The 13,410-nt window shown below is 39.9% G+C and overlaps 1 protein-coding gene across 7 annotated transcripts in view; it reads right to left on the reverse strand.

The window, feature by feature from the left end:
• CTNND2 (catenin delta 2) overlaps positions 1–13,410 on the reverse strand; it is a 662,788-nt gene that overhangs the window by 239,187 nt on the left and 410,191 nt on the right. For 5 of the 7 annotated variants that reach the window (XM_054059035.1, XM_054059034.1, XM_054059037.1 and 2 more), the window contains one exon: positions 11,241–11,559. In XM_054059035.1, the coding sequence (XP_053915010.1) occupies positions 11,241–11,559 (319 nt within the window). The remainder of the gene's footprint in view (positions 1–11,240; positions 11,560–13,410) is intronic. The other 2 variants (XM_054059036.1, XM_054059038.1) reach the window with 1 other exon arrangement.

The raw sequence follows: 13,410 nt of genomic DNA on the forward strand, positions 1-13,410 counted from the left end.
TACAGCGGCAGTTCCAGCCTCTGCTGCTGGTGTCCCAACCTGTCACCACTCATGTCTGGCAATCCCCAACTGCACACAGGGCATCGCTCTGCCCTTAATACAAGGAGCATAGGATCAGCAGGCCTCCAGTCAGCACCATTTCCCTGCATGGGCAGTCCCACGGCAGTCCACCTCCCAGAAGTGCACCAATGGCCACTGTGGTCACACGCTGACCCCACGTCACCTTGTGGCCTAGGAAAATTACTGGGGGGAATCCAACTCTGGAAGATGTTCCTTCCTCTTTTTTGAGACATGTTAAGAAAATGGAAAAGTCCTTTAGTTTTTTGTCATTGTTCTGACCCGGAACAATGGGGTGATTTAAGGTCAGCTCTTCACTCTGCCACAAACTGTCTAACACATAAGGGGCACATGATATTTGGCACTTCACCACCTATAAACCAAGAACAGGAGAACCTCATGTTGCAAAACCCTTGCAGAAATAACCTTGCTGAATTTTGGTGGTGTACAGAAGTCCCAGATAGAAATCATATTGATGTTTCCATAAGGAGACAGCCAGGACTATAGAACTGCAAAGACTGCATTCATTTGCAGTAGTTTGAGAGACATCATTGAGACTAAATATTTTTAGGACAAGATAATTACATAAACACCAGTTCCAGGAAATTTAGTTTCTGAATCTCTCCAGGGCTCTCAGGAGTCAAAACAAGGGACCCCTTCTCATACTAGTAACAAGAGCTGAAACAAGGACTGAAACAAGTGAGGCTGACTGATCAGCACAACTTCTGAGAGCAGCCGACACAGAAACATTACACTAACTAGAAGGTAAGGGTACCACATTTACTAAGAAACTGTGTTACGCCTGCATTGTTAGTATTCCTTCCTCCACTTCCACCAACACACACACACACACTAACACTTTTGTTTAGTGTCATCAGCTACTAGGGTCAAACTTTCAAACTAAGTTTTTCTATTCAAGATGCTCAAACTCAGGTAAGTGGAAGAAGAAAAAAAGTTAGCATCAAACAGCATAAAAACAAAAATTACCCTCCTATTTGAAGTGTTGTATGTGAACGAAATACATCATGTCCTGTTATGGAACGAAAAGACCATCAAGCCGTTCAAATTATTTGTCAAGAGTAACAAACTGAATTAAAATACTTTCTTCTTTAAATTTGTAGCTTTTGCGCAGTTCCTGAGGTGAATTACTTGTTTTACTTTGGGACAGAGTATGCACAGCTTTTCTTCTCCATATTTTTATCTTTGGTACATCAAGGAAACTTAGAGATCGCACTGTGTCCTCCTTTGGCCTACAAAAACCTTTCCACTTCTTTCCAGGTCTTCAGCTGTCCAGATCCCTTCACTTCATTGCATGGATAGATAAACATGACCCTAAATTATTAGAGATGAGTGGCAAGCTAAACAGCAAATGATCCCGCTTTTGCTGTGGTGGATAAAAAAAACCCTCAAAAAACAAATAAAAAGAACAAATATTTCACAGAAGTCTAAAGTCTAAGAGTTTCCTTGGCAACAATGGCTGCAGGATTTCTATGGGATCAGTAGTGACTCTTGCTTCCTAGGAAACTGCTTGCTTAATGCTAAAAACTATGACACATCTCCAAACCTCGCTTGTTCATCAAGCTCCTGGAGTGGGGCAGTGGAGTGAGATGAGAAAGAAAGGTTTAAATGAAGGTGGTAGAGATCATCAGAGGAATGGTGATACACCCAAGACTGAAAGACTAAGCTCTGGACTTCACATCAGGTTTTGCTGGTAGAGATCAGTTTATTCCCATCCAACATATTTCATCTACATAGTGAAAGGGCTCTCAAAGTCAGGCTCGTAATTTATAAAAGCTACACAGTTCTGGTAGAAACGAATAAAATATGTTCATCATTCCTTCCCTTAATAACTTTAGGCTAGATTCTATACTAGAAACATTATTTAAGCAGACTCTTCGTGGTGGTCTCGTACAGAAACCTCCTGTGCTCTCAATGACACATTCTGTACAATGGCTACAAAGTTAGCTGACTTTTGTTTCCTGCTTATAAAATAGCTGTGCAACATCCCACTGAAATCCAGATTCAGAAACTAACAACCTCTGCACAGCAATTTACGACTCGAAGATGAATTTTAGTTGCTTTTTCAAATGAGAAAATTTGAGAACGTGCCCTGATTTTAGTAAGCTGCTTCAAAATTTTTCTCATTCATCTTCTCCTCCTAATACTTTTCTCTTCCTCCAATCATATTTCCCACAAAAGTAAAAGTAAGATTATCCTTTGAACTTCAAAGCACCTTACAAATTTAACTTACTCTCAACATCCCTGTAAAGAGTAAAGATCGTTACTACCCATTTGGCTGATGAGATGTCCAAGAGTTACTACTGAGAAGCTTTGTAAGTAGTTTGTCTTGCCAGGAGATCGTAACAGCTTACCTGAAAGTATGGTTTTTCCCCATGTTTTTAATGTCTGGTTGGAAAGTATACTTACAACGTTTTCTGGCTCTTGCAGTCTGTCATCACAGTAAGACACCACGCAGATTTTGCATCTGTCAAAGTTTGCAAATGAGCCATAGGATACTGAGCAAACTGTGTGGCAAACAGAGGCAGAAACTGCACTGAGATGTATATTCACCATTAGAAGCTCAGTTATGCCATTCAAGAACCAGAAGTAAACTGTGGATGGTACTCTGTCCACTTCTCCACGAATTAAGCCATTAAAACACACAACAGATTAAGAAACAGCGGAAAGAGCTTTGTTGCTGTTCTCAAATGGCAGACTATAATTACTGGGGGGAAGGGGAATTATCCAAAAAGGTGACACTCATCTCCCTATTTCCCAATTATTAGATATACGAATACTACGGGGAGGCCTGGTCACTGTCCTCTTGTATACCTGGTATCATTGACAGATATCCAAGCGTCATTTCACTTCTCTCCCTCTAGCACAATGGAAAGGAATTACCTTCTGGTGGATGCAGAGGATTATAAGAAAAAAACTTTCAGTTCAAAACAAGAGACAAAATTATACCCTGTAAACTGCATAAATAACCTACCAAATAAAATGGCTACATACGACCGTTCTATTCTGTTGATGGTTTAGGAACTCTTAGCAGTTCTACGCAGATGTATTGTTCAAATCAAACAAACCAATATGTCCACATTACTGTGAGATAGTGAAACTGTGATTACACTAGGGCAGACTTGTTAACGATAGGATCAGATTTCTTTAAAGACAAGATGGAAACAAAATGGAGTGGCCTCCTGCACTCTCAATAAAATGTTCCTCATCATAGCAGAAAGTGGGTACTAGTGCTTTATGAGCTAAAAGCACAGATGCTTCTGTCCTGCAGAGGAATAAAAATTTGGTTTTCTTTTGGTCTGTTTTTGTTTGTTTTCACAAGTGTTTCCCAGAGAAAGGAGGTTGCTAAACAACATGGGGCAAATTCCAGAGAGAAAAGAATAGTAAATGCAGATGATGTGTTTGTGCATACTGAATTGCATTTGCTGCACTGTAAAATCATAGAATCATAGAATAGTTTGGGTTGGAAGGGACCTTGAAGATCATCTAGTTCCAACCCTCCTGCCTTGGGCCGGGACATGCCACCAAATCAGGCTGCCCAAGGCCCCATCCAGCCTGGCCTTGAACACCTCCAGGGATGGGGCAGCCACAGCTTCCCTGGGCAACCTGTGCCAGTGTCTCACCACTCTCATGGTGAAGAAATTCTTCCCAACGTCCAGTTTAAATCTGCCCTGTCCAGTTTATCACCACCAGCCTTCATGAATAGTCCCTCTCCAGCTTTCCTGTAGGCCCCCTTCAGGTACTAGAAGGTCACTATAAGGTCTCCTTTATGCTGTCTCTTCTCTAAGCTGAACAAGCCCAACTCTCTCAGCCTGTCCTTGCAGGGAAGGTGCTCCAGCCCTCCAGTCATCTTTGTAGCCCTCCTCTGGACCCATTCCAACAGCTCCCTATCCTTCTTAGGTTGAGTATGCCAGAACCGGACACAGTATTCCAGATGAGGTCTCACAAGAGAGGAACAGAGGGGCAGAAACACTTCCCTCGATCTGCTGGCCATGATCCTTTTGATGCAGCCCAGGATACAGTTGGCCTTCTGGGCTGCGAGCACACATTGATGGCTTATGTCGAGCTTCTCATTGACCAACATCCCCAAGTCCTTCTCTGCAAGGCTACTCTCAATCACATCATCTCCCATTGTGTACTGAAAATGGGGATTGCCCCGATCCAGGTGCAGGACCTTACACTTGGCCTTGTTGAACCTCATGAGGCTCTCAGAGGCCCACTTCTCCAGTCTGTCCAGATCCCTCTGGATGACATCCTGTCCTTCCGGTGTGGCAACTACACCACTCAGCTTGGTGTCATCTGCAGACTTGCTGAGGGTGCACTCAATCTCGCTGTCAATATCATTGATAAAGATATTGAACAGCACCGGTCCCAGTACAGACACCTAAGGGACACCAATCACCACGGATCTCCATCTGGACTTTGAGGCACTGACCATTACTCTCTGAATACGACCCTCCAACCACTTTCTTATCCACCGTACCATTCACCCATCGAATCCATATCTCTCCAATTCAGAGAGAAGGATGTTGTGGGGGGCCATGTCAAAGGCTTTACAGAAGTCTAGATAGATCACATCTGTCAGTTTACCCATGCCCACTGCTGCGGTTACCCCGATCACTGAAAGCCACCAAGCTGGTCAGACAGGACTTGCCTCTGGTGAAGCCATGCTGGCTGCCACTAATCACCTCCCTGTCCTCTATGCGCTTTAGCATAGCTTCTAGGAGGAGCTGTTCCATGATCTTCCCAGGCACAGAGGGGAGGCTGACAGGTCGGTAGAACTCAGGGTTGTCTTTTCTACTCTTTTTAAAAATGGGCATAATGTTACCCTTCTTCCAGTCACCAGCGACTTCTCCTGACTGCCATGACTTCTCAAATATCATGGAGAGTGGCTTGGCAACCACATCTGCCAATTCCGTTAAAGACTCTGGGATGCATCTCATCAGGTCCCAAATGACTACCTATGCCCAGAGCCTCCTCAGCCATTCATTTATAAACCACCCCAATGTAAACAGTGGAAAGACATAAGCTGTTAGCACATACAAGAATGTGTTCATATACTCATACAAATAAGTTCTTCAAGTTCTGGGTACCACTTCTCTATTTTACCACAAGTTGACACTTGCCTGTACCAGTTAGATCCTCATTTATTTTGCCACACTGAAGCTGGAACTAGGGATTCTCTAGGAAACTCTTTTTCAGCCACAGTTTCCACCTAAGTCAGTCTCCTAAAATCCCAAATTAAGAGACAGTTAAGGAGCGGTCCATGGACTATTTTGAGGAAGAAGGCTTCACCCTTAGTTACCTACAGCAGGAAGGGGAAACAGATTCCCGTTTATTTAATTGTATTTGCTATGTTTTCTCAAAGCTATTGTATGCACTAAGTAAAAATGAATGCCTTCTATGTAGAAGGTATCTGTATGAGGAATTCTAATTTGCTTTGGACTTGATATTCTACCAATACCAGGGGCCTTCCCCGTGTAAACTTGATGCAAAAAGATCCTAGCGGCGATATTAGTAGGACCTAGGGAGTTGCACCATTTACTTCTGGATGTAAATCTACTCTGCCAAGCATTTATGTGCACTGAATCACAATATGTTTCCCATGACTTCAAACCCACCACCTCTGGAGAATCATCTCCCACTTTACACCTGATTTCAGATAAGAGTAAGAGGGATCTCTGAAAAACACTGAATGAAAAAGAGAGCTGCCTATCATACATTATGTTATATAAAAGCGCAGAGGTACATCTGCAAGTCCTGTTCTATTTCATTCAGACCAGAAAATAACTTCAATTTTCTAACTCTTGGGTTAGAGAGTTATATAAGGTGTCCCTGCCCAAAGCAGGGGGGTTTGAACTAGATCACTAGTTAAGGTCACTTCCAACCCAAACCATTCTATGATTCCATGCCAGAGACCCACTAACGCCACCAACAGCCCACTAGATTCTGAAAACCCAAGCCCACATCTCAAAACTGACTACAGCAAAGCTGCACAGCGTTGCTACCAGCTGTACTGTACTCATAGCAAGGCTTTCTCCCCCATCGGAAGTTTCTTTCTGAAGGAGACAACCCTTCCCGAAGAAGTTACCAGACATGTTCCCACAAAGACGTCCAACCTCCCACACATGCAGGTTTACAGTATTATTTTCTTACATCGTTACACTGTTTAACTGCCTGGCTGCTATTCAGATTTACAGTAGACTAATGCTATTAACACTGAGAAAATCCTTGGAACAAAGCAAGATTAAATATAGGGCGAAGACTCCTGCAGAAACATTTACCTTTTAAAAGGCTGTGTTCCAAACTCTGAGTGCTAATCTCATAAGCAGTTTTACTGGAAAACAGAAATTTAACTACAGTTTATTTCACCTCTATCACTTTTCCTACGGGGGGGGGGGGGGGAAAAAAAAAAAAAGCTCTCTAGCGTGCATTTTTTAAAGAGCATATTTTTGAAAAAAAAAAAAACCAAACCCAAAACAACACCCAAAACAAAACCAAGAAGAGTTTTGAAACTGAAAGTCCACATTGTCCTAATCTAATTTTTTTCCTTTCAGAAGTGGAAAGAAAGCCAATTTAAAAGTTCAGAAGACAGATAGACACTTTCATCATCTTCTGCTCTGGAGGAAATTAAGGCCAGCAAAGGTAATGAAATGGAAAGCTGACTCTTAAAGCACAGAACAGAGCAGAAACATCTCAGGGTATTACAGTAAAATCATGCAATACCTGGCAAACTCTTGTCTCTATGCCGACCTTTATCCAGACAGTTCTAAAGGTGAGAATCACTACAAAACAGCTCATTTTAGAAATTTTGTTTTCTTGTAAAGTTGCAAAATGATTCTATTGCTAGGCGGTTTTCTTTTTAGAGTGTGTGTTTGTGTTGTTTGGTTCTTCAGTCTGCTCTGTAATGACGAATGAGCCCTTTACAGCTTCATTCACCAAATACCTTGTTTCTGCTGGATAAATAGTTCTAAAGGTTCTGAAACAGATATCTTAGGAAAGGGGATACCATAAATGTAAATGTAGGTCAATATAATGCAATGCAATATGAAAATGGACAGTTGAACTCTGAAATTCATTTTGATGGCCTTAATGGAGTGTATCCACCATAATATTCTTGCTGTTAACTCAGCTTCTTACCAGCTTCTTTGCAGGAGACGATGTGTGTATACAGGCGTGTAAATAACAATAGGTAAGAGGAGAGGAAAAATCACAAAAGAATGAAGGAAACATATTGACTCAACCCATCAAATGAGACATGGCAATTCCATAAACAAGTGAAATGAACGTTACTGCAAAATTTCATTGGTGTGTATTTAACTGAAGGATCTGAAAGTTACATATTGTTCATTTTTTGTGTAGCAAGTGCGATTTATCAGCAGCAGCATGTGCACATGGTGTCTTAGTAGGTTAAAAACTTAAAAATCAAGTAATTTACACAGATTTGTCAGCTTCCCATTTTGGAGTAAAAATTGGAAGGCACGCAGACTGAAAACTGGATACCAGGATTTCTATTTCTAGGGCTTCTCCGTTTCCCTGAATTCTAGGTAGGGACAAACCTTAGATAATTTATTGGTGGCAAGAGACAGATTAATCTTTCTTAAATGAAATTAGGCCGGAAAATATTACTTGAACATATATTTCTGATACTTCAAAATACTCACGACTTCTCTCATTCACTGTTCAGCAGGAACTAAATGCAAGACAATTAGAAAATAAATATTGTACTCTTTCCCTCCCTCCCTATGCCACGTTTTCATATAAGAGGTTACGGCACGCAACAGCTTATATCAAGGCCCCACTATATATTTCTCTTTCTTTTCTTTTGATATGAAGTAAAGGTAAAAGAATGCTCTGGAGAATCAATCTGTAAATTATCTTTAATATCCAACTTTTCCATAAATAGAAGTTGTTTTATTTCTAACAAGTGATAAGGCACTTATTTCCTTTTTAAATAGCAAAGCCTCAGACTCTCTGCCAGTATAGATGCATACAGATTTTACTACCTGCTTCACGAGCTCATATCTGCTAACAATCTACCTGTATAATATAAAAATTATCCCCTACCACAAACTTGATAATAAATATCTTGACACTTTTTAAAACTAATTTTTGTACTAAACTTTAAGTTAATGAACATTAAACTGCATTGTATGACAGTTGGATGATGCAAAACAGATGTTGAGCTAAAATTTCATTTGCCAAACATCAGCTCAGAACACATGTAGAACTGGAGTATTAGTAATCCAAACTACATGGTGAAAACAATGGAAAAAAATTGTCAACTACATCAGTGCCTGCCAGCCATTTTTCTGGGACTTCAGATGGAAATTCTCCCTGAACTGAAGACTCCGGAAAATAATGTTCAGTTTTACACACTCTAATTGCTTATTAGGATCAGTATGTTCTCTTCTCAATCTCTATTTCTCATCTTGAATTGGCTTGCCGTGTAACAAACGCTAATCAAAAGCCTGTAATTAGTATGCTTTTGTCTTGCAGTTTTTCCTCTGCCAGCAAGCCTTTGGTTGGACTCTGGATGGAGAGGTAGGATCAATGTTTGAAATTTACACCTACCATTCCCCTCCATGACTCATCTCAGTCACAAAATACCTCAACCAACTAGATAACTAAAGCAGCCATAGGTCTGTAAAGAGCTTCAAGACTTGCACCTGACAAAGCCCATCTACTGACCAACATAGAGGCTTTGGTTATACGTTACCTGTGTAACGTATAAACAATGACCCTTTGATGACTACAATGCAACTTAACATAGCCATTAAAAGTCCTTCCTATATTTGGGTCGTGTTTTCTTTTTCCTAATCGAAGCCAATAATTATATTGTAATTATACCTCCCACATACCACCCTAAATAATTTCTGTCCTTCCATAATATTTTTTCAAGCATCTGGAAAATCTTCTGTCCCCTCCTTTCCATATCTGTCATTTATCCACGTTTTTGTAGTCTGTCCACACAAATCAACACATTAAAAGTCTCACAATTGCATTTGCTGCTTTTTCTTCAAAATCCTTCCAGTTTTCCAGTGTCTTTCCAATAGGTGAATGATCAGCAACTGCTGGAGCAACTGCAGTTTCACAAGCCAGTCTGCCTGTGTGGACCATAGCTTCTGGGGACTAAGGCATAACATCATTAGGTATGCTTTTAACATTGCTTTTTAGGAATTGTTTGAATCAACAAGGGCAGCAACACTAAGTAAGAGACACCACACACAATCCATGGATCAAATGACTGAGATCAATTTTAATGTAAATCTCTTTTACAGATGCTGTTTTGTGAAAACTTGCAATCCAGCTAATAGTAATTAGGAATAATAATATTCAATGACCCCTTCTAAAGAAGTTTATACATTCAGTTTATACCTGGATACTTTCTCGCTCCTACTTTACCTACAGAAATCAACACTCATGAAGGCACAAATGGTATCAGAAGAGAGAAAGAACTAAAAAGGAGGCAAATGGAAATATCTGCAAGAGGAAATCTTTTAAAAGCACATATCCTATATAGCATCTGAATAACAGCTGTGAAGTTGTGAAGTGTCAGCAGAGCAACTAAACAGAGATAACCTTTTCTTAAAAAGATATTTCGTCTAGGATCTGTAGAGTTACTGTAAATGGATCTTTCCTGTCTGTAGGGAATAGTGCTTTCAACATCATCATGCTTCTTTCAAGAACATTTCATATGGATTACAGTAATTCCTCCTCTGGTTTAGCACATTCCTAATGTAATTTTCTTTACATTTGAACAGGAGACAATTAAAAAGTAAAGTTTTCTTTTTCCTTCACAGTCTTTTATACTCTGGAATACAAATGAATCAAAATACCAAGGTTGAAGAAAAAGACTCTTTCCCTTTGAGTACCGGTGTTTGCTCTGGGGCAGGAGGAAGAGAAGGAGAAATTCAGGTTATATATATTTTTTTTTAATTTCTAGAGGAATACCAGAAGTTAAGGGGAAAAAAAAAGTTTGAAGACAAAGGTTTTCTCAACAAGTAAAATTTCGTAATGGCTGAACTAGCTGCAAGCAGTGATGTTTCTAATATGCCACAACATTTAGCTGCTGTTGTGCTCCTGGTTGGAAAGACAGAGAGAATTGCTATAACGCTAAACAAGTCAAGAGATCAAGCTGTGAATACTGGGTTTTTAATGCATGAAAAGCAGTCTTTTCAAATTGTTTCCAAAACACTTCCAGAATTTTTGTGGCAGGAAAGATTTTGGGCTCTCCTATCATTAATTTACACATGGCATAAATAAATAAAACAAATTACAGCATCTGCTATAGAAAATCTTTGTATAAATTAACACTTTCAACAAGCTTTAACTTAAGTTAGCAAAGAGACTTGCTTTCTTTCCCATCAGAAAATTGAACAAAATCACCAAGTGCACTGAGGATTACAGTCAGCATTTTCACTGCTGCTATCATAGAAGTCAAATAATTCGTCAGAAAACTCGCTCTCTCTAATCCATATGCCTCCTTGGATTACGCATGGCTAGAAAGTTTCCTTTTTGCACATTCCCTACGTATATGAGGATGATCATGCCTCAAAGCAGCATTTCAAGTTGTGCTATATATTTCAAAAGCATGCACAGTGGCAATCATTCCTGCAAAGCTGTAGTACACGCATTCTGCTACCATGTACTGGCACTTGAAACATGCACAACACACAGGGCAACACACCAGCTTGATTATGTGTTGCTTCCACATTGCTCAATCTCATTGCCCAGTATCAGAATATCCTTTTCTGTAGCTTTTATGAACATTAACTGCAGACAAACCAACAACTGTAACAACTTCTGCCCAAGGAGCAACCTGAAAATTCAATCTGCAGTGGTTATAGAGTCAAAACAGTCATACTACACCTCCCATTTTCAGAGGAAATTACTTTTCATAACCTTTTAAGGAGTAGCATTACGGAAAGCAGGCTACACACACGTATTCCAAGACCACACCTATCATTTTGTTTCACAGAAAAGCTCATGAGAGCCTTCCAAGGTAAAGCATAGGGACAAAGCTGTTACACAAACAAAATCTTTCATGTACAATAATGGCTTTTGGGTTTTCTTGATATTCAACAGCAGAAACATACAAAGCAAACCGCGATTACAAACCTCTGCATGAACAAGAAATAGTAGACAATGAAGGTTTCACCCACCTGGGATCTTTCTGAATGCTATCAATGGAAGGTGACCTAGCCAAGGTCCCTTCAGGTGGGATGGCTGGCCCAGATTTGCTGTATGGTGATTCAACAGAAGGACAATACTGCAGCTGTCGGTAGGGGTCTGCGTAATTGGAGGCCGGGCCGGCTGCATAGCTGGCCCTCTGGAAGGTCGCTGTTGCGTTCTGTGTGCCGTGTTGACTGCCTGTGCGCTGTAAGGGTACGGAGTCGACACCAGGGGAAGATGGGGCTACGACAGGAAAGTAGGGACAAAGTAAAAAATTGAGGACCTGTTCACAGAAATGGTTAACCAGGTCTAGGCAGAGGAAAAAAAAAAACACACACATAAAACAGGGGTTCAAAAAGAATGAGAAAAAAACAAAACAAAACAAACAACATTGTCATTTTCAAAACCATTGAAGTAAACAACTGTCAAACGAATTTCTAAATGACATGCCACTTCTGGACTAGAAGACCTTTACACCAGTTCAACAGACTGTAGCAATGCTTTTCACCTGGGGTTTTAACTCCACTAACCTGAAATGAAGAAAGTATAGAAGAAGCATGGGACTAATCAAGCTAAGGTTCACAACCACCACCGGATAAAGCTTTTGCAGTCCTTACAGGGGTGGAAGTCTGTTGGATCCACCAGCAGAAGGAGGGTTAAACCACGCTCAAGACTGCAAACTGGGATGGTTGGCTCTATGGCAGAAGAAATAGCCAGCCATAGCCATTCCCAAATTTATAGCCCTGGTATTCGTAAAACAGGTAAAACCAGACACCTGCTACTGAGAGTTGCTGTGTACTCTTTGTTAACAGATATTCTGCATACTTAACCTAAATTAAGACTTAGGGGGCGCTTCAGTTGAGTCTGAAAAAGAGCTAAGCACAAGTTGATCATGGAGATGTCTTAATGCACACCAACAATGGCTGCGCTCACACACCACAGCTCAAGATTAATGCATTACTAGTTTCGAAAAGCTTAATCAATAGGTTTAAAGTGACTTAATGCGACTCAAAAATCTTATTAATCTCTCTTGTAGCCCATTATCTTTCTGTTACACCATCACGTACTGGAGATCCAGTCTGCTTTATGATTCTATGAAACAAACAATATTTTTCAACCAAAGTCCAGTTATTGGAAAACTGGCTCTCACTATAAGTGTTAGAGGAACAATATCCACACGATCTTTGGTCTGGAAACAAATACAAATTAAATGCTGGATCTGCTTGGAAGGAAAATGGGACTGTTTGAAGTGGCACGTGAACTCATGGTGGCTCTCATTTCCCCATCCTAAGATAATAAGAATACTTCCACCAAGAGGAATGGGCCCAGGTGCAGGACTATTTTTAGGTGTGTCAAATTAACAGTCAAAACAGCATATTCAGGAGACAAATTTTCATAATAGATTTCCCAGACACTTCTCATTAACACACATATTTACAGTTTAAGAAAATAAATATTTTAAATATATTATAGATCCATGAAAGGGACTTCAAGCATTTTATCTCAAACTGTCAGCACATGAAATACAGGGAGCTTTAAATGCAATTACAGCTGCTTTGTCTGATGTAGTACTTGTCAAAGTTACAAAACACCTGAAAATTTTAAACTTGTATCAAATTTTTACCTTATTTTCATGTTTTTCTTATGGTTCTGAAGTATTTGATTTTTCAGTAACGATTATTACCTTAGAAAACTTTGCCATGAACATAGATAAATGAAATCACATATTTATGTATTGCCTCATCACTGGGAGTGTTCAAGGCCAGGCTGGATGCAACTTTGAGCAACTCTACCTAGTTGAAAGTGTCCTTGCTCATGGCAAGGAGGCTGGATTACATGATCTTTAAAGTTCCCTTCCAAATCAAATCAGTTTATGAGTCTATGATTATGTTAACTTACATATATACTAACACTTTACAAGTCTCACTTTTAATTGCTAGTATAAATTTCCTGAAGAAATAAGGCAACAAGATACATACAGACCTTTTTGTAAAACTGCATCAGTTAAAGTGCAGTAACAGTATTAGCATAGTGAAACATCTCATGCACAATTCATGCTAAATTCAGAGTTAGAAAGGCAAGGAAAACATCATATTTTAGCAGAAAATACAGTTCAAACCCAAAATTTGGTACCTTATGAGAAAGAAAGTAAAAAATAAA

The sequence above is a fragment of the Cuculus canorus genome, chromosome 2, assembly GCF_017976375.1.
Source record: "Cuculus canorus isolate bCucCan1 chromosome 2, bCucCan1.pri, whole genome shotgun sequence".
NCBI classification, from domain to species: domain Eukaryota; kingdom Metazoa; phylum Chordata; class Aves; order Cuculiformes; family Cuculidae; genus Cuculus; species Cuculus canorus.